At 31.7% G+C, this 22701-nt stretch overlaps 1 protein-coding gene across 2 annotated transcripts; it reads left to right on the forward strand.

Moving 5' to 3' along the window:
• The first annotated feature begins 15471 nt into the window (after positions 1–15471).
• LOC146930279 (increased DNA methylation 1-like) lies at positions 15472–20197 on the forward strand. Of its 2 annotated transcripts, none has more exons than XM_085708289.1 (16): positions 15472–16105; positions 16215–16307; positions 16428–16509; positions 16589–16654; positions 16753–16805; positions 17232–17386; positions 17537–17747; positions 17884–17941; positions 18050–18106; positions 18194–18442; positions 18549–18613; positions 18713–18772; positions 18868–18961; positions 19093–19233; positions 19311–19427; positions 19671–20197. In XM_085708289.1, exons 1-15 carry the CDS (start codon positions 15699–15701, stop codon positions 19398–19400), a joined length of 1881 nt encoding a protein of 626 aa, XP_085564415.1. In that variant the 5' UTR covers positions 15472–15698; the 3' UTR covers positions 19401–19427; positions 19671–20197. The 2 variants fall into 2 exon arrangements, with proteins under 2 accessions (XP_085564415.1, XP_085564416.1); XM_085708290.1 differs by having other exon boundaries at positions 19311–19402.
• The last annotated feature ends 2504 nt before the right edge of the window (positions 20198–22701 follow it).

Here is a 22701-nt window from a genome sequence, read left to right on the forward strand (position 1 = left end):
ACTGTCACTTATAATTTCCAAAGACATTAAAAAACAGCAAATTAGAACTTAAACATGTTTTAATTCAACCATCATTACCTAATCCTTGAAAGCTTCCTTGATCAAACATTGTGAATTCTTTGCACCAACATCATCATTCCGTTCTTTGCCATGGTGAAGATCAGACTATCACCCTCCTTAACTCTTGTCGATCTAACAAAATCATACCATCCTTTATAAATGAATTGATCATGAACATCTCTACCAGAATTCTTGACCAAGCATGGAAAATGTGTACCGGACTCCCGATCAATGACTTTAATGAAACAAGGATTGTTTTTGTGGGTCAAAAACCTCCTTGAAATACTCCTTGGGAAATTCAGTATGGTCATGGATTCAGTTACCTTCGTTTTCCAAGTATTCAAATTAGTAGCATCAATCTCATAGCGTTCAAAAAACACAGAATCATCTAAAATATTTCCGAAATCAGAAGAATCTAATGGAACTATAAAAGGTTGTCGGCATCCAATCTTGTGCAGATACATTGCGCCATAGTGGCGCTCATCCATGCTGCAGCCTAGACGATGAGAGTTGTCATTTGGGTGATCATCAGCAGCATATTCATCGAGAAAATGCAGAGAAAGGTAACTTTTGTTAGGAGGATTAATGGGATAGTTGTCCTTGAACAGATTGAACCTGTAGCGTTTATGTTCCTCTGGGGAGTATGTTTTGCCATATTTCTTGCACCAAGTTTCGAAGTGTTCATAGAAGTCGGCATCAGAGACCGCATTGATTGTTTCCTTCAGTTCATAAGAATTAAATATCCCATTGATTGTTTCAATTTGGATTGTTGGTATCAGCGGCTTCAAATCACTAACTCGAATAAGGCGTTGAATTGGTAGCACCCGGTCATCGAGATTATCATGCATGGATTTGCAGAGATGAGATGATGAGCGAAGCCTCACGCCATTGGAGAGACTCATTCTGGAGGAGGAAGGAAGCGTCACGCCATTGGAGAGGAAGCGTTGATTAACATTCCTTCAATTGAATTGAATTCTAAAACCCTAATCCTATAAACACTACTATTATATATTAGAAAAATTAAATATTGAAAAATGCTATTTCTCACGACAAAACACTGCCCGAGAGTTTCCCGAATACACTTTTATGCTGTTTTTTTTTTTTTTTACAAAAATTTCATGTTGAATTATTATAAAGCGGTTCCCTGTATTGTGAAAAGGTTCCGTGTATTGTGGAAATTGAGATGGACCTTCCCACTACACACACTACTGGTTTCCTTGAATTGTGGAAGGCATGAGTTTTAATTGGTTAAATTCTCTCGGGATGATTTCGGGAAATTATTTCTCGGGACAAATAGCAATGCTGTTAAATATTAACTCGACTTTTGGAATGCATTTTTTAGATGGAATTTGTTAGGTTAAATAATTGCAAACCTAATAAAGCAAATGAGCGGGAAAAAATTAGGTTATGTTCCTCTGAGGAGTATGTTTTGCCATATTTCTTGCACCAAGTTTCGAAGTGTTCATAGAAGTCGGCATCAGAGACCGAATTGATTGTTTCCTTCAGTTCATAAGAATCTGGTGTCCTATTGATTGTTTGGATTTTTGGTATCAGCGGCTTCAAATCCCTAACTCGATTAAGGCGTTGAATTGGTAGCACCTGGTCATCCAGATTATGATGCATGGATTTGCAGAGATGTGATGATGAGCGAAGCTTCACGCCATTGGAGAGACTCATTCTGGAGGAGGAAGGAAGCGTCACGCCATTGGAGGGGATCATTCTGGGGGATGAAGGAAGCATCACGCCATACGAGAGATTCATCCTGGAGGAAGCTTTGATTAACATTCCTTCAATTGAATTGAATTCTAAAACCCTAATCCTATAAACACTACTATTATATATTAGAAAAATTAAATATTGAAAAATGCTATTTCTCACGACAAAACACTGCCCGAGAGTTTCCCGAATACACATTTATGCTGTTTTTTTTTTTTTACAAAAATTTCATGTTGAATTATTATAAAGCGGTTCCCTGTATTGTGGAAAGGTTCCGTGTATTGTGGAAATTGAGATGGACCTTCCCACTACACACACTACTGGTTTCCTTGAATTGTGGAAGGCATGAGTTTTAATTGGTTAAATTCTCTCGGGATGATTTCGGGAAATTATTTCTCGGGACAAATAGCAATGCTGTTAAATATTAACTCGACTTTTGGAATGCATTTTTTAGATGGAATTTGTTAGGTTAAATAATTGCAAACCTAATAAAGCAAATGAGCGGGAAAAAATTAGGTTAAGTTGCTGCAGACGTAACAAAATTAATAAATAAGGATTTACACCTACAAATTAAAATTGTTCTTTAGGTGTCTTTATAATAATTACCGTAGAATTTGTTCATTTACACAGTTGATTCTCTGTAAAATTCATGAGATAAACTCTTCTTACAAAAAAAATATTATGTATGGTATCCACAAATAAAATATTAACACATACTTATAGAATAAAATAAACTTTTTTTAAGTTTTCGGACTCGCATAAATCACTACCCGTTATTAAATTAATAAAATTATACAATTGTTGTGTTACATGAAAAATAATCTTCTCTTCATGAAATAAAATATAAATGAATCTCCTAATTAATCATATTTGTTTGATTAGTAATTTGTGAATAGTTGCTTTGGAGTTGTTGAACTTCATGAATATCATCGTTAATTATTAGTTTTGAATTATTATAGGGTGTGTTTGATACTCTCATTTTTTCCTAAAAGTCCAAAATATAAAATAATTAAACATTTGCAAACAACTTCTAATATACACAATAAGCGTTAATTTGAAACACGTAAGAATTTCTTAAGAAAAATACATCTATATAATTTAAACTTAGCCAATTGCAATATCAAATGACTGGTACATCTGGATTTTCAGACATAAAGTCAATAAGTTGATTTGCATATTCTTCCCATAGCGTGCACCTGAGTTTCTATTCTCCTCTACAAATAAATTAAATAATAAATCAAATAAGTTTATCAATGTGGAACAAAAACATTAAATAATATTTTCTCAAGATCATCGAACTCCAGACGCATATAACTGGTAGATGGGACAACGCTTCTATAGTTTGCGAGTTCTCCCTTTCCAACTAATACTCTAATAATATCTTTACAAAAAGGAAAGGTGGAGTTAATATCCAATGCTATAAAAAAAACTATAACAAATAAATAGGCAATAGATATAAAAAAAATTAACTCCTTAAAAAAATACTAATTCGGTGTGAATCTTCATCCTTATCTTTAAAAATTTCATCATATGATGTGAAGTTGAATGCATAAAAAGGAACAATTGAGTCATTAACCGGCTCCACGTGGTCTTATCTTTAAAAAATAGTCTATAGTCATGGCAAGTTGGTTTAAATTTATAGTTGTTCTTAGAAACTGAGATATTTGTGGAGTATCTCGCAACACATTCCCTCAACCACCATAGATTGATATTCTTCAACTTTGTCACTCCACACCACACAATGCTTTGAATTTTGCTCCTCTAAAATATTAGAAACAACAAAAGTCAACAAAAATTCTGAATAACGTACATACAACAAAATCAGAATATTAATGATCATATAAAAATAACTTTAAACAATAAACCATGTTAGTTTGCAAAGCAATTAGAAAAAAATCCATGCACAATTTTTCATTCATGAAAACCATATCGATAAATCAATATGATTCTCCGGATTTTTAAAGTTTCACAATCACATCTAATGATCCTAACTTGAATTTCCATGACCAGACATTTCATTATTGATGGTTATATATCAATGAGGTCAAATTATGCAGCAACAATTTAAAGAAAACTTAAAACCAAACACAGAAATTTTATTGGTTGTTAGGAATCAAATTTGAAGGAAGGTATGGTAAATTTGGTTCGTTAGGAAAATTTCAAGATGTTGTTTAAAATTGTCCTCTAAAAATTAAAAAAATATAAATAAAAAACAAGTGTTATGCAAGCTATTCTCTCTCCCTCCCTCTCCCTATTTTGATTGAATCGAATTTTACCTCCCAATTTTGATCCAATCTAGATTTTGCCCTTTCATTTTAAAACCCCGGAATTTTACCCTCCGTTTTACGTTTTCAAGATTTTCCTCCTCTATTATCCACATAATTAATTATTTATATTAAATGTATTTATTATTTATTTTGATTAAAAATGCAACAAAACTGAAAATAATACAGTAAGGTGAATAAAAATACCCAGAAAATGCATGTATGTCCTAAAACAAAGAAAAACTAGTATGAAATAGTAAAATATTTAGAGGTAGCAAACTAGTTTTTTCATATATTTTTAATTGAATTATTTCTGTATTTTCATTGTTTTCTTTTGTTTTTCGCTTCTGTTTATTTTTTACTGAATTAATATTTTTCATCGTTTCTATTTTTCAGTATTTTAATTTTATTTTTAAAATAGGGGAAAATCCTGAAAACTGAAATAGAGGGGTAAATTCGAGTTTTGAAATAGTAAAATCCAGATTCGAATCAAATAGGTAAAATCGAGTTTTAAAAATAGGCAAACCAAATCAATCAAAATGGGGGGGGGGGGTAAATCAGAAGTTTGTTTAATTATATTATATAATTTAATAATTTTAAAACTGATTGTGATTGGTTGGTTATTTAGAAAAGTTGTGTGTGTTCCTACAGACTACTGGATGCACACGGTGTCCCCTATAATGGCACGCACCAACATCAAGTACGAATGAATTCACAAACCCTAACGAAATGTATACAAAACCTATCGGTCAATGTAGTGGCATAAATAAATAAATAAATAAACTAGACCAACCACGGGTCTTATTGACTAAAAAGACACCAATTCGTCTGTCTATAATACTTGCAAAAAAAAAAACGTTTAGTCCAAAATAAAAGATAGTTCACATATAAGTCGTACCATTTTTTTAAGTTTAAAAATCTAAAAGAACGACTAAAACTAAGTGTTTTTGAAATGGGGGATCAATTTTGCGTTTGAGTAAAAATAGAGGGACGAAAACGCCTACACTGATTGACCTTGACTCTCATTGAGAGTCATTACTTATTACAAATGAAACAACTAAGCATTCATACCATTATTGCTCGTTAGCTTTTAATTTTTTTTATTGGTGCTACATAAGTGTGATGAAATAAAACATAGTCTATTTTGACACAGAAATCAAACATTTTGTTTAAATTAAATAGGGTTAATAAAGTAAAATTAAGCAGATAAATTAGGGTAAATCTAGGGCAAAATATCGTTTACGGGTTAACTTTAAGTTATAAGAGATGTTTTGCATAACAATAGGAGATTTCCATAACAATTAACATTTTATTTAAATTAAATATGGTTAATATAGTAAAATTAAGTAGAGAAATTAGGGTAAATCTAGGGCAAAATATTACGTATGGGTTAACTTTAAGTAATAAGATATAAGAGATGTTTTGCATAACAATAGGAGATTTCCATAACAATTAACATTTTGTTTTAATTAAATAGGGTTAATATAGTAAAATTAAGCAGATAAATTAGGGTAAATCTAGGGCAAAATATTGCTTACGGGTTAACTTTAAGTAATAAGAGATAAAACAAAACAACATAAAACATCAACATCTATTAAACAAAAAACAGAAAAGATCAACATAAGCAAATACCGATTGCTCCCTAAAGAGAGTAAATATCGATCGCTAAACTACTCGATTATGAATAAAAATGGAGAGAAGTGGTACTGTTTTCATGCGAAGTCGGAAAAAACAATCCACAAACTCACTCGTAGGTGTTAGTTCAAACTTAAGTTCAAGAATGACCTATTCCTGCTTATAGTATATAAAAATCTAAGTATAAGTAAAAGAAATAATAGTATAGGTGTTTGTCAAACCTGAAGAAAGAAAAAGCTTAGATCAAAAGAAAGTTTCAGTTTCTACTCAAAATATGTTATTATGTGATTAACAAAATCTCCTTTATTTATAGTTAGTATTTACATTAGAATATGTTGCTAAAAGATAATATAAAAAAAAAAAAAACTAACCGAAGCCTTTTTTTCTCAATGAAAAACTAATTGAATAATATGGTGTTAAAATATTAGATAGTAACAAATTGAAGCTTATTTTCTTAAATAAATAAATAAAGTGAAAATTTGATGAATAATATTGAAAGTATTATATGCAGTTTGTTGAGATATTTTAGATACATAAAATATAAGGACTTCAATATAAAATTAAATAAAATAGTTACTGGATAATTGTTGAGATATTTTTGTCAAATAAAATATTTGTTTTAAAATAAAATATATAAAAATAATAAAAATATTAAGAATAAACGTGGAAGCGACACGTGTCATAAAAAACCTTACTTTATATATATAGTATGGGTCATGTTAACTTGTGCCCTTAGGGCATAAGATAAGGAACCTAAAAGTAGAAATATTCCCTCAAATTTTGTGCATTCTATTTATTATAAATTCAAAAATTAAATTGAATGCACACATTCCAACAAAAAGTTACTATGTTGGGTACCTTATCTTGTGCCATAAGGGCACAAGTTAACATTTCCCATATAGTATTGATTCCATTTAGTGGGGGCAATCTATTATTTTAAGAGGGGACAATAATTAAAATACCAAATACTCAACAAATATAACAAAAACATTAGTGGGGGTAGTTACATGTAGATTCGTCCCTGCTTGCACTTCTCCTCCATGTTTTATGAGATTTTGAGTAATTGCATGACCTATAACATATAATTAGTGTCTATTTAGGAATTTAAAAATTTAATTAGTTTTAATTGTTATTTAGTCATTTTGACCTAGTAATGCTTGCTATGGTTGGTTTTGTGGAACATGTTGTATATATGTCGTGGCAATAGAAGAAGATACAACGTTAGGAAGGATTCTCGCGATGTAGGCAGATGTTGCGTTAGAATTTAGGAGATGTTTCGTTGAAAGATGTCCAGTACGGGTCATACACTCATACGAATTCTTGGGTCCCTCGTTTACCTTTACTTGAGGATGAAGTTCAATGAATTATCTCTAATGATTGTAGTACGATAAATAAAAAAGAATATATTGAGTCCCAAGATAATCATACAAGGACGTATCATAGGAGAAATTACCAAATGTCACAACTTGTAGTGGTTGAACTTCTACTTTAAAAGATAACCACATTGTGATGCCAAGGGTCTAAAATTTGTGTGTTTGAATTGAATGGCCAAGTTCTAGCTATGGTTAATACTTAATAGCCAATAGATTTTTCACCATCTCATCTCTTTTATATATGAGCATGAGTCTAGTTCTTAGAAAGCTAGAGTTAGGATTACTCGATTGAGTGATGCAAAGAGCTCACCTCTCCGTTTTGGATTGTAATCTTCTTTAACTCTAGTCTCTTCTATTAATACATCTATTATATTTTCATTCGTCCCTTCTTTACTTTCATTCCAGTCTCTCCATTTTGTCTATAATGATTGTTTCTCGAATTTCTTTATGTTTTCGTGAGCTAAACCCCTTTAGTGCCTTAGACATGATGAGATTATAATTAGTTTAATAGTGCTAACTAAGACTAATATGACCAATAAGTATGAATAATGTTGACAAACTAACAATCGAGTCAAATAAGATCTTCAAAATCAAATCACACATTAATGGATGTTTCAAACAGATCAATTTTAGGAAGTGAACAACTCATTCAACAATATTATATTCAGACTCAATAAAATTAAAATTAAAATAAAATAAAAGCTAATTTATCTCTGATGGGATGCCTCCCATGAAACGCTTCTTTAACGTTATTATCTTGAAACCTCAACCACCGTTAAGGTGGTGTATATGACACAAAGAACATCTTATCCTTCTTCTTCATTTGTTAGTTGGGAATTCCATGAATTTGAGAAATAAATTATGTTTCTTCCATATCATTTTCCAGCTCAAAAGAAGCTCACTCATAGAAGGTAGCACTGGTTAACATTATCGATATGGCTAACGCTAGAGCTACTGAGACAATGTCTCATCATGGGATACATGTTTGTATTTAAACAAAGACCTTTTACAATGAATTACTACCCTTAACAAGGTTGATGCTATGGCTCTGTTTGGTAAAATTAGCTGATAGCTGATAAGCTAGCTGATAGCTTTTAGCTGATAAGCTAGCTGATAGCTTTTAGCTGATAAGCTAGTTGAAGTGTTTGGTAAAATTAGCTGATAGTTTTTGCTTTGAATAATAAGGGTAAATATGGAAGAAAAAATGAGAAGCTATAAGCTCAAAAGCTACTTGAAGTAGCTTCTGAAAAATAGCTTATAAGCTCCTGAAATAAGCTATAAGCTCGTTGTACCAAACAGAGCTAAAGTGTTACCAAACAGAGTTTTTTTTGTCAAATGAGCTTATAAGCTAAAAGCTAAGAGCTAAAAGCTCTTTTTTTGGGTTTACCAAACAGAGCCAAGAAAGTTATTATTTGTTAGAAACTATAACTTCTAATCGCTACCAATGGCAACCTGAAAGGATGCACTCCACCAAAGAATACTCAAGATCCATCTCTTGAATTTTTACTCAAATGTTTTATCATTCAAACTTGTTGGTCGATATGACGATAATAATATGAATCTAGAGGGGGTGAATAGATTTCCTCTTGAAAACTTTGCACGGAGACATGGTTTGAAAAACTTTTTGCGTATTCGCTTGTCTATTGAAATGGTACAATTTCAGTGATGATAAACTAATTGAACAATGTGTTATTATATTAATTCAATGTTGAACAAGAGATTCTCAATTGAATTATTATAGATCAATCAAACTTAATACACAAATCAATTACAATACCAATGTCAAACTCAAATTAAACCTAAAATTAAACAATTAATATGCTAAAAAAGAAAACCACAAGATTTGATCTATGATGAAAGTATAGACAAGTTAACTTCAACTATGAGAAGTGATTGAATTATCTTTACAAAATATTCCTAGAAAATTAGATTTAAAACATTCAATTGCTTATCATATATAGCAATTATGTTGGCATATATAGTAATTGTGAGCATTAGTGATCAAATTAAGTAATAAGGCTATTAGATTTCTAATTAGATAATTAATTAAATATTTATTAGTTGATATGGACTCAATGAGTGAATGTCCGGATGACCCATTAACGGAATAATGGGAAACCCTAATGGTCATCCAATATAAAAGAGGCTATGGTCCCCAATACACCGTACACGGCAAAACTCTCTCTTCTTCCCATCTGAAGAGAACTTGAGGCATAAAGGTACCGGTTGAGGAAGAGCCAAATCAGCCGTCGCTAACCCTTGTTGTTTGTTTCAGATCACCTCCTCTTTACAATTGCTGTTGAAAGAGCTTCCATGAAAGCTTTATCCAGGTATTCCTAATACCCTAATTCTTAACATCCTTGATAAATTAAACATGTCGTAGATCCGATCATAACCATGTTCGATGTTTGTTTGCTTCCGCTATCAATTCATAATTGTTGAACGTGTTTCATGAAATCTGTTTTTCTATTAAGACCTAAATTTTCAACAAATTAACCTAATCAACAATTATCATATATCAAATTGTAAATTGCATAAATTAAAGAGAAAGGAAAAGAAAACACTAAAGCTTATAATGGTTCCCCCAATCATCCTCGCTATGAACTGTGTGAGCTTTTCGCGCAGATTTCTTTTTCTTTGGTTGACCAGCCTGATCAGAATCTGATGTAGAGTCTAAGTGCAGCGGGTAAATATAGGATCACAAAGATAAAGAGATAGGTAGAGAGAAAGCATATACACAACAAATTTTTTATACTGGTTCCTCCAACAATTCAGGATTAGTCTAGTCCCCTTGCACTTCCAAAGGATTTCACTATAATCACAACTGATTGCAAATTGCTCTAGGACTTTCTACCTAAAGACTTATGCTCTAGGACTTTGCCTTAGTTTTTTAATTGATTTTTTAGCCTTAAAAAAAGTGCATAATCAAGTAGGTTAACGAAGAATTGGTGTTTGAATGATAGGGTAATAATGCGCAAAGATTAGGTCGAGTTTTGAGAGTATAGGATTGAAAACGGAGTCGAAAAAGGTTCCCCAAAACGGAATCACAGCAGAACTGTGATTTTGCTGTCACAACATGTTTCTTACTGTCTCAGTTTTGCAAGTTTAAGTTATGAATTAGCTTAAGGTGTCTGCACGAAAGTTGTAGATATGGATGTTAGTTTTCACTGGACTTTGAAGGGACTCGATTTAAGCATCTAGAACTCAAGATATAATCAAAATGCTACACAGGGGTCAGCAAGGTCTTGCTCTTTCCCCAAGCTTAGGAAAATCAACTTTTCTACCACTTTATATTCCGAATTAGGTTTGAGCGTCTTCGTGAAAGTTGTAGATATGAATGTTAGATTTCATATTATTTTAGTTGGACTCCATTTAGATTTTTATAACTTGGGTTATGATTAAATTATTGTACTTGGGTCATGCTGTGTTTTTCATAAGATTTCAGTACAACCTTTTCAATGGACTCCAAAACAATTTTCAAAATTGTAAGGAGATTAAGAGAGCCGTTAGAGTGAGAAGTAAAAGTAAGGATCCCTAAACTACATATTTAGATGGGGGAGTGTGTTCGAGCATAAATAGAAGCGGTTGTCTCAATATGAAAGAAAGTCTAAATATGAAATGAAGATAGTAACCTATGAGAACCTGATACTGTTAAAGATGGTCTGATAATAGGGAGTGAAAAACAATGATAGGAAGGGGGAAAGGGGTACATTTAAGATAGACGACTAAGGTAAATATAGGTCCCTCGAATTAGAAACGAGTCTAAAACGGTGGAGTAATACAAGTAGTAGAAGAAGTAAGAGAGATATAGATAGGTAGTTCACGACAGAGTGGTAACGACGAGAGTAATCCATTGGGATATTTAAAAGGTCTAAGGTGGTATGTCGATTAAGTGGGTATAAAATATGAAAGAGATAAATAAGTGAAAACGATGATGATGAGAGAGAATATGAAGTAGGTGTTTTCCGGGTAACTAATGAAGTTAAACATAAACTCCTTAGACCAATAATGAGTTTATGAATATTACTAAGTTGAAGAGTAAATGATTAAAGGTAGTTAAATAACTCAAGATGAATGTTAGGTAAGAACGTATAAGGTGTAGAAACATATAAAGATTATAGAAGTCGAATTTAGATGATCGTAGGCGATGAGAGGGTCATTAAGACAAAATGCAAAGGAAGATAAGGAATTGTGTACTTAGTAACGAAAGATAATAGGAATGGTGATAGTGATGAATAAGACGGGAATCGATTAGAAGAGAGCAAGATGTATAGGAAAGAGGATAAGAGATATTAGTTATAAGGTTAGACAATGGACAATAACAACCGCTATCGAGAGGAATGAAACCTTAAAATATAATGAAGTTTTGTTGGGAAAGTTGATGAGGCAATATGTAATGATAAATGTGAGAAAAAAAAAGTTAATTTAGAATAAATCCATAGTTATGGAAACTGTCGATGTTATAGGTGACGATAATAGGGGGACGAGGAATAAGTTGTATGGGGGTCATGATTTGTACTAGGCTTAAATAGGTCTTTCGTCCCTGCAAATATAGGTCATTTGAATTTTCGTCCCTGAAGTTACTAATCCTTCCAATCTGCCACTGCAAATATTAATCATTTGAAAAATGGTCCTAATTACATCTGATTAGTAACTTCAGGGACAAAAATTCAAATGACCTATATTTGCAGGGACGAAAGACCTATTTAAGCCAACCACCTCGCCCAATCATCACTTGCCACATGGGCACCACGTCGCTAATGACAACCCACCTCAACGAAAAAACCTAATTAGGACCAAAAGTCAAATGATTAATATTTGCAGTGGCAGATTGGAAGGATTAGTAACTTTAGGGACGAAAATTCAAATGATCTATATTTGCAGGGACGAAGGCCCTATTTAAGCCTTTATAATAATGAGTTTATTAATAATGAGACCAATTAAAATGTTATAAAGTTTTCATAGATGAGTTTAAGTAATTGGTTGTGATGTTGTTTTAATGAGATGAATAAATGTAATAATGATGTCGTTAATTGGCAAGGGTATTGTTATGTGGTCGTGTCGATAATTGATGGGTTAAATATTGTAATGATGTTGAATATTAACGAGTTAGATATTGTATATTGGTGCTGAATATTGATGAGATATATATTATTAATGATGATGATATTGGTGAGTAAACATATAAATTCTAGTGATGTTATTGTTGAGTAATTATATAAATTTTGGTGACGTGTGAGTAATTATATAAATTTTGATGACGTTATTGGTGAGTAATTATATAAATTCTGGTGACGTTGTTGGTGAGTAAATATATAAATTCTTTGGTGTTGTATTTAGTGAGTTTCTTCATGCGTCATAACTTCAATTAGGATTCTGGTGACGATTCTGATGACGTACATGTTCAGTAATATAACTCTGACATACAATATTGGTGAGTAGAAATGGTACCACATTCATATAGGTCGTTAGGAGAGTCCATAGGCATGTATATGTTGATGTTTATGCTAATTGTTTATGTGTGAAAATGATGTGTTGTTGTGACATGTGAAATAAAGAGATTATACATAATGATTGTTGAGATGATGAGATAATGGAGATTATATTCTTCTGATATTTATTTATTGTGTGTGCTTTTCCCTACGATTATGTTATGGAAGGATTTCTCACCCCTTTCTTGTTGTTGTATTTATGGTGTCTGTACCCCAGATACTTAGGACGAGGAGATTTAGTTGCGGGATGCCTAGAAGGTTGCGATGGGAATTGTCTTCCGTCAATTTTATTTTTAGTAAGGATTAGACATGATCGTACAAACAGTGTCTGCGTGCAGAGGATACCTAATTCACACACACAAAGTGTTTCAAAAATAATATTGTTATTAGGTACATAATAAATTTTTAAAATAGTACTTCATGTATTAAATTAAAGTGATTGAAATGTTCTTATGTCCACAATGAAATAATAATTTGAAAGAAATCTTCAAAGCTCAAAAGTAAAATAATAATATTTTCACTGACACAAATTTCAAATAGGAGTAGAGACCCTGATAATTTGGAACATATGAGAGATAACTAAAGTATGACAAAAAAAATGTTTCACCCATAAATTAAAATTTGGTTATCCCGATTATTTTATTTGATTAAGAATACAATAGGAAAAAATCATGTTGATTAAGAATAGTAGTTAAACATATTTAATTTTCTATGTATAATTACAATTTCGTAACAAAATATAAGAAAATGAGATGAAAAAAGTCAAATGTATTTGGTTTAAAATTTAAACAAAGTACATTTGGCAATTAAATTCTCTAAAATGATACAATATAAATGTATTTCATAATAATAAAATAATTTATTGAATTTTTTTATATAAATTAATTAATTAATTAAGGTTTCCTTATATTTTATATTATTTTATTTAGGATTTTCGCTGATAAATACGCACATTTCTTATGACAAAAATTATACAGAGGAAAACAAAATTTCATCTTCTTTAAAGGTGCTATGGGCCCGTTTGGATTAGCTTATTTTAGAGCTTATATAAAACATCTTATGAAAATAAATAAATTTTTATGTATTATTTATAAGTTTTTAAGGTAGTTTATGAAAAAACAGTTTATGAGGGTACAATTTTCGTTAGTGAGAGCTTATAAATTAAAATAAAAGCTTATTTGTGGCTTAATTGGACTTTTGGTCCCCTAAGTAATTTGTTGTTTTCATTTTGGTCTCATAACTTGTAAAATCAACGTTTTGGTCCCTCTTGTTTTGCTCCGTTAGTCAATTTGGTCCCCTCCGTTAGTTTTTTAATGTCTAAAATTTTTGATTTGATTTTAACCATTTGATTGCATGTCCATTGTGTTTAATAGTGGATCGTCAGCACCTAATTTTTTTCACTTTTCATCATCTTCTCTCCAATTCTTCATCTTCCTCCTTCCCCTTCTTCATCTTCTTCAACACCACATTCATAAACATTCATACAAAACTCATAAAAAAAATTCCAGAAACAACAACCATCACACAAAATAAAACAACATGATTGTAATAAACCAAGAAATCATCTCCTTGAATCTTGTTCTTCACTATTCATTTCACCACGTGAGACCCAAAAACAAATATGATTAATTTCTGGAATTTTTGATTGTAGGAAAAAAAAAACCTCAGACCTAGCTGGAACAAATCATTTCGAATGGGTGAGGGAATTGAGAAGTAGAAACAAAATCTGAACCTAATCTCAATTACCCTAATCCAATGCAATTAAAAAGTAAAAAAAATAAAAACAACAAATGGAAACTACCTAGCTAGTGCGTGCTAGAAGAATATGTGTGATTTCATATTCACTGCACTAATAAGCAACAAATTCAATCCCCAATTAAGAAAAAAAAATGGCTTATCTTGGCTATTGTTGAAATCAAAGAAGTTGAAAACGGAATTGAAATCGAAGAAGTTGAAGTAGGAATGAATTTGGGGACAAAAAAGAGAGATCTGAAAATGAAAATGGTAAAGAAGAACAGCATAAAACAAAACCTTCTCTCTTCTCTTCCACCTTCATTTTCACGACAACAAGACAGAACCCCGACAACAACAAGCTTAAAAAAACCTCCAAACAACAGCATAAAAAAACCATGATTTATAGTGATTTGTTAGTTTTCAATATGTTGAACTAACGTTAAATTAACAAATCCAGGATGAAACTAGCTATGTTAATTTAACGGTTTGTTAATTCCTTTATAAATGTTCATGAATAATTGGCATGAATTCACCTCAATACAAACCAACTGTCACGCCTAGTCAGGATTCGAAAAGATGGTGTTACGATTGTTTATGATGGATGACCGGAATGAATTTATAAGTTTGTGTTGATAGATATTGAAATTTATGGGTATGAGTTTGTGTTTAAAACATGTGATAGATCTGGAAATCATTCATGATTTTGAGTGTTGTTATGTTTTTTATTTGTGATAGATCAATTTTTTTTTCTTCTTCTGGATTTTGGATTTTTGATGAAGAGGGCATGAAGATGAGGTAGAAGATGAGGGAAGGAGATGATGAAATCCGAAAAAAAAAATTAGCTATTGATGGTATACCGTAAGATACAATAGATGTTCATGATCTAACAATCACTTTTTGATTAAAACAATATATTGAATGGTTAAAATTAAAAGAATTAATAAGGTCTATGGTGGACCACATTGTTTTTATTCTACTTAAGGCATTTGAAGTTAAAGTTAACGGTTAGGGACTAATTTGACTAACGGAGACATTTTTGAGGGACCAAAACATTGATTTTACGAGTTATGGGACCAAAATGAAAACAACAAATTACTTAGGCGACCAAAAGTCCAATTAAGCCCTTATTTATTTACATAAACTATTTTTCATAAGCTCAAAATAAGCTCAAACCAAACGGGATGTCATAACAACAAACTCTGTCTCATTTTAATTCTTTTCTTCTCTCTGTCTCATTCACTTTAGCTCCCTTCTTCAACCCAATTCTCAAATTTCCCAAATTCGTTTCAATCCCTAATTCCCCTTTCTACTTTCTCCAACCTCTTATTTCATTATCTTATTGGGAGCGTGCTTCAATATTTCTGATCCGATCTATTTTTTGTATTAATTATTTTTCATTAAATTGAACTATTAATATAGTGTAAATGACGAATGTTATTCATTCTGAACAGTTCGTGATAAAGTCTGAAGGACGTACATGCCACAAGAGAGAGTTTTCCTTTGCACTTAACTCTCACTTTGAGATCGGGACCTCATTGAGTAAAATCCGACCTCGTAAGAACCAGAATATGGTTTCTGCTCCTAAACCTAAGAAGACAAGATTGTCCAGTTCACATGAAGAACTAAAGGACAATATTGTTCTTGAAACTGTCGCAAAAGATGGTGATGATGTTGAGAAGAAAATGAAAAATAAGAAGAAGAAGAAGAAGAAGAATAAGAATAAGAAGGAGTCAAATCTAAGAAGCGAGGAATCAAAGAATCACCAACCTAGTCCAAAACATACAACTCAGACTAGTAATAGTTGTGCCTCACCAACAACCAGTAATTATAGGTATTTTGTTTGTTTCATAGTCGTAATTTTATTTACTATATAATGGTACGTTGCAAAATATATTTGTTGTGATGGTGATATAACATTCGCAGTCCGTTAATTATTTCAGATCTCCCGAACCAATTGTGCCTCAAACTTCATTATATAAAGGAATGAAGTGCAACACATATGATGATAAGAGTCTTCGAAGACTAACAAGGAAGTACGTTTGATTTTGTTAGTCGAATATAAACATTTACATCATATTAAATTATTCTTTTATGGACGTATTAATCTCCTATGTTATAGTTTTATCTCTTATTACGTTTTTAAAATTTTAAAGGGATCAATGCTTGCATAAGTTGGTCTTTCAAGAAAATGTGTTGGAAGATGGAGCTGCAGTAGGATATTTTGTTCTTGAAAAGGTTGGTTTGATGATAAAATTTCTTACATACATTTTTTTCACCCTCGACTTTCCTGATTATGTTTTTCATGTATTTGTAGAAAATATTGCAGGGAGAAATAAACATAAACCAATTTGGTATTTTGTGTGGTTGTTGTAACAAAGTGGTAATTTTTTCTTATTATTTAGAATATGTTATCTCATCTTTTAGCTTCAAGTAGACATTAAGATATTTATTTGGAAAATTAAAAAACTGGATGAACAGGTCAGTCCTTCTAGGTTTGAAGCACATGCTGGCTATGCATCGCGACGAAAACCGTGAGTTTTTATTTAACCTGTATATTAGATGTTGGATACTTGGTACATATATTCCCCTAGATATGAGTTCCTATGAACTTGTTGCCCTAACTTGTAATAGATCAGTCACGCAAGTCTGCTCGCGCATACATAATTTTTATTTTTAGTTTTTTAGTTTTATTTGTATATATATTTGAGTTTTGTCTAGTAGATTCCTTGAAATTATGAGGAAAATCACACCCTCCTCAACAAGCCTTGGGTTGTCACTACATGCATGTCATTGCAATCAAAGACTAGTTATATTTATATATTGGATTTTATCTTCATCAGATTATATTGTATCTTCTTTTTTTTCCTTAATTTTCATGTTTTACCTCTTATTTGTTTATGCCACGAAGAATTCTAGTATGGTGTTTTGGGAAGCAACAAGTTTTTTCTTTATTGTAGTTACTTGCACATACGCACATCTGACGGAGTCTCATTACATAAGTTGGCCATTAATCATAGAATTTCTATGTCCAATAGTGATGAACACTGCAGTGAGTGTAAACAAAGAGGGAATTTGTTATGTTGTGATGGATGCCAAAGAGCTTTTCACTTAGGTGAAGTCCTGATTACTTTATTTATATTTTTGCAGTAGTGCAACTTAAGGTTTCTATTGCATCATTCATCATAATGTTTGCAAATAGCATGTGTTTATACTTTATTTCATCAAGATCTAGAATAACAAGTTTGGACTTTTTCATTTGCAGCGTGTATTCCTCTTGAATCCCCACCAAAAGAAAAGTGGTACTGTAAATATTGTTGTAATAAATTTCAGAAGGACAAAAATGGAGAGCATAAAGCAAATGTTGTGACAACTCAAAGGATTGTAGAGGGTGATCCTTCGGAACAAATAACAGAGATATGCACCCTTTCAGTAAAACAGAAAGAGGTCGAGGATAGTTCATGTGCATTGTGCAGGTAATTCCTGTTTTATTTTATGAGTGAGTTATGTTATGGTCATTTTTAATTGTTTTTTTTTTCTATTTGTTGTGTTGTTCTTTATCAACGTTAAAAAAATTCAAGTGGCTTAACCTAAATTTGCTCAATGTTTTAGCGAACGACATTTCAACAATGGCGAGTTTGGTCCATGGACAGTAATGATTTGTGACCAGGTATTGGTTCATGTAAATCATTGTTTGTCTTGCCTTATTCGTAAATTTGTTGTAATTCTCATATTACTAAATGTTTAGATTAAATTACTTGTTTATATGTTCTTGCAGTGTGAGAAGGACTATCATGTTGGGTGTTTGAAGGATCATAACATGGATAACCTAGAGGTACCAAATCTCCTCTTTTTACCGTGATTTGTACTTTTTTTCTTCAATATTATATTCCATTCTTGATAAACAATTTTCTTTTTCCAGAAAGTACCTAAACATAATTGGTTTTGCGGCGTGGATTGTTATGATATTCACACGAAACTAAAAAAATTAATGGCTCGTGGGGATGAGCTTCTTTCAGATTCCCTCCTAAGTTTGATTAAAAAGAAGGAACAGAAAGGTTTAAACACTGAATTAGGTCTTGATATAAAATTGAAGGTTTTCAACCGGAAGTTGATTGTTTCTAAAAGTATTACTAGTTCGTTTCTTTCCGATGTTGTTGCTATCTTTCATGTAAGTATATTGTTGTTTTTGTGTTTTACTTTAGTTATAGATATTTGACATATTTGGTCCAATTGAATGTGAAATTTTATTAAGGACTGGAATCTATGTTGTCTAGGAACAATTTGATTCCATAGTTGATACCGGAACAAATATCGATTTAATTCCAGCAATGCTTAAAGGGTAAGAGTCTTTACTTCTTTTTGTACTATTGATTTTCTTTTTGGACATTGTCGGACAAGTGAATGTAATTTATTTCTTTGTTTGGTTGGGTTTCTATAGGAGGAAGATCAAAGATAAATATTATTTTGGTGGAATGTATTGTGCAGTGCTCATTGTCAAGTAAGGCTGAGTTTGAAGTATATATGTTTTGTTGTTAATTGCATATTTCTTTTAAAACAATGCTTGATTTTGGTGTGAATTTCATCGTTTTATAGCCAAGTGGTTGTATCAGCTGGGATATTCCGTGTTTTTGGGAAAGAAGTGGCGGAGCTTCCCTTAATTGCAACTAAGGCTGAATACCAAAAACAGGTTATTTTATTTACTTTAGAAATGAATTTTACATTTCTCCTTAGTGTTTCTTTTTATTTGAATAGTTATTTGAAGTCAAATAGGATTATGTGAAATATTTATTTACTGAAAATGTTACTGTTTTCTTGTAGGGTTTCTTCCGATGCCTACTTTCCTGCATAGAGAATGTACTTAGACAATTAAAAGTAGAAAGCTTAGTCCTACCAGCAGCTCATGAAGTAAAGTCAATGTGGACAGATAAATTCGAGTTCACAGAGCCCAGCCAAGAGTTGGTGAGTAACTTTTTTAAGTTTTTTGTGGAGTTTCATTTGATATTACTTATTAAAACTGACTATCATTATTATGGCAGATAAACCAGTTTAGGAAATTCTACCATAATTTGATGATATTTGAAGGGACGTCGTTACTACAAAAGAAGTTGGTCCTTCCATCTCAATAAAGGTGTTGAGCAAAATACCCATTTGACGTATGTACATGATTTATATTTGATGTATAGAAAAGCAATTGATTCTTGTTGTAAGCATAAAAAATTGCAATACAAAAATGAGAAAAAAGGGGGATTAGATTTAAAGATAGAGGAAACTCGCACACATGATTTTTTGGAAAGTTGCAAACTTTGGCGCTAAAATCATTTAATTTTTATAAAACCTTATTCATTTCATGTATTGAATTTATGAATATTCACTATTGTTGTTGATATTAATCACAGGGCTTTCAAAACTATGTTGCGTGGGAAACTTGAATTTTGTCAAAAGTGTGCGTTATCAGATGTCGTTTGCTTCAAGGGAGGCTAGAAACATGTGTTGATTTATGGTAAAGAGGAGTAATAATAGAGATCCATCAACAATGATTTGTGCGAAAGAAATTTGGGATGAGGAAGTCGAAAATTTTGTGTCATTCAACTCTTTATGGTTTGTGCGAAATGAATTTGGGATGAAAAAATGGAAAATTTTGTGTCATAAACTCTCTTGTAAAGGAGAAAAAGAAGTATATTGTATCTCAAATTCATAGTTAACTACTTGTAGGTGTTCATTTGGTTGGAAAAGAATGACATTCTCCTCAATGTGAAAATGACAAATTCAAAAGAGTTGATTGATAGCATTAGGAGATTGTCTTTGGTGTGGTTCATTAGTTAAGAGGGTAGACACAAAAATTATGTATTCTTGGATTGGTGGAATTTTCCTTTATCTTATCTTTTAGGTGTAATACAACTCTTTTATAATGGGTTTTATGTAACTCTTATACTTTCATCAATAAACTTTTGCTTATAAAAAACTTGAAAAGAGGTATTTTTTCCTACTAGTACTTGGACTCGTGCGATGCACGGAAAGTTAACTAATAAATCTAGTAATTGACAATTATATCATAGCTGTCATCTAACATGAGTTGATGTTTCCAAAAGATAAATAATAAAATGATCCCCCATCATTGTCAAATCTTATTATTGTCACAACATGTTTATGAATGCGTAAACTTCAAGTAAAGACTCAACAATGCATAACTCACAACCCATCATTATATAATTTAGACCATTATATAATATATCCTATCATTATCACAAAATTTGCATTATCAAGCATTTACATTCATACATCATTAAATAAACACTCATCAATACCAAATTCATCATCAAATCATCATCATGATCATCATCAAATATTTTCCACAACAAAGAGGTAAAACCTCATCAATTAACAATTTATAGCATTTTAGACGAACAATCGATTACCCCAAGTTAATCCACTTTTCGGGAATACATTTCATCATCAAAATAATCATGAAACATCATGTAAGTAGTACCCAACATCATTTACAAGTTAACTTAGCACAAACCATCATTTGTCAAAGTCCGTTTATTTTTCTTCAAAGTTCTTCTCTTTTTCATTTTCAAATAATTCATCATATCTCATGCATATTAAGCATAAATTCAATCATAATTCAACATATTATCATAAGCATAAAGTTATTTGTAAGCTAACAAACCATATTTCATCATTTCACAAAGTTCGTCTACATTTTCAAAGTTTGTCTATCTTCACATTTTTACCAAAACCATCTATGTTCATCTATGCTTCATCTATGTTCATCACTACAGTAGTCCATGCATGACAACATCAAATATTTCAGAAAAACTTACTTCAATTCTATTCCAGCACTTATATTAATCAAAACAGCAAGTTCTTATCATTAGAAGATCACATAGGAACCAAGCTTCTTGTGTCTTCAGACGCTTTCTTCATTCTTGCAACACAAGCTTCTTTTGTAAATTCCTGCTCTCATTTGTTCTTTCAGAACCTATACTTGAATTAAAGATATATAACTTTTTGTCTATGGTCCTGCACACTTGAACAAATATTAGCATATCCAATTGACATTTTAATACCTTGTTATCATCAAAACTTAAGGTGGTAATGTTAAACACATTTTGTTCCAACAATTTCCCCCTTTTTGATGATGACAAACACTAGTATTGAAGGTCAATTGTTGTTAATCTAATTAACAAGTTAACTTTAGGGTCTGAGGTTTGTAAGCTCCCCCTGAGTCTAATAGTTCTTAAGGTGGGGTTTGTAAGCTCCCCCCTGAGTTCTATCCCTGTTAATTAAATTCATTTTAAACTTAAAAACGTCACTCATAAATAATCTCACAAGAAATTAAAGACTAATAGATGAGAAACAGGTTCTCCTAATTTAATTGTAAGTTAAATTAGTGGGCTCAGAGCCTAAATGTATACTATATCTACTCCCGCTTTTGTCATCAACAAAAAAGAATTAAACAAGATTAGACCAAAAAGAGAAGTAAGAAAAACATGAGATATTTCTAAATACCAAATCAGAGCGTGGTTAAAATATATATCAATGAATAATAACCAAAATATTGTCAGAGAGCAAAAATATTAAAGTATCAGAGAAAAATATATGAAACATAAGTATCAGAAGCATAACAAACGAAACATATAACAAATACAACAAAAGAAATTGATGTGTAATCTAAGGTTGGGTTTGTTTCTTCATCAACTCCATTATTTCCTTCATCATTGTTGTCATGTCTTCTGATTGCTTCTTCAAGGTCTCCTCTAAAACATCTGATCTTTTAGCTTGAGCTTCTTCTCTTGCTCTGTATTCTTTTTACATCTTAGCCATCTGTCTCTTCAAATTTTCACAAAGCATCTTCTACTCAAACAATTCTTGCTCTAATTTCTAAACACTTTTATCTTCTACAGGCTCTGTTTTCTTCAGATTCTCAAGGATTGGAATTTGTGGCTTGACATGAAGCTTAGTTAACCAAGAGATGTTCAGATCCTCTTTGATAGCTGAAGTGATGATTGAAGAGGCATCTAGAAAGAATGGAGAGTCTTAAATGTATAATATGTTCCTTCTGACTTCCACTGCTTTCATACTCTTGACAACTTCCTTAAACCAGTTATTGAGACTGGTTTTGAGCTTCAATGGATAGCCTTTGCAAATCACACATAATTGTGTCGACTCTTTCTCTTAGAGCAGTCCACTTATCTTCATACTTCTCAGTGTGAATTGGATCATTTGTAGCTTTCACCAATCTGTGCAGATCCTAAAAAATGTTCTCACATACCTCTCTTAATACAATAGAATCTAGTAAAAGGGTAGTTGGGGGTGAGACATTGATGGTTTGAGGTGTAGGGATGGATACTTTATTGACTTCCTCAATTGCATGACTGGTAGAGGCAGTTATAGGAGGGTCATTTACAGACTCTAGAACAAATG

Source organism: Medicago sativa, chromosome 4, assembly GCF_051527215.1.
Source record: "Medicago sativa cultivar Bolivia chromosome 4, Bolivia_mono, whole genome shotgun sequence".
Taxonomy (NCBI): Eukaryota; Viridiplantae; Streptophyta; class Magnoliopsida; order Fabales; family Fabaceae; genus Medicago; species Medicago sativa.

Excerpts from the sequence above, each read along its gene's own strand:
- LOC146930279 (XM_085708289.1), top strand. The coding sequence starts at position 15,699 with ATGACGAATGTTATTCATTCTGAACAGTTCGTGATAAAGTCTGAAGGA. Across the intron at positions 16,106-16,214 it reads CCAACAACCAGTAATTATAG|ATCTCCCGAACCAATTGTGC; the intron begins GTATTTTGTTTG and ends TAATTATTTCAG. Across the intron at positions 18,962-19,092 it reads AGGCTGAATACCAAAAACAG|GGTTTCTTCCGATGCCTACT; the intron begins GTTATTTTATTT and ends GTTTTCTTGTAG.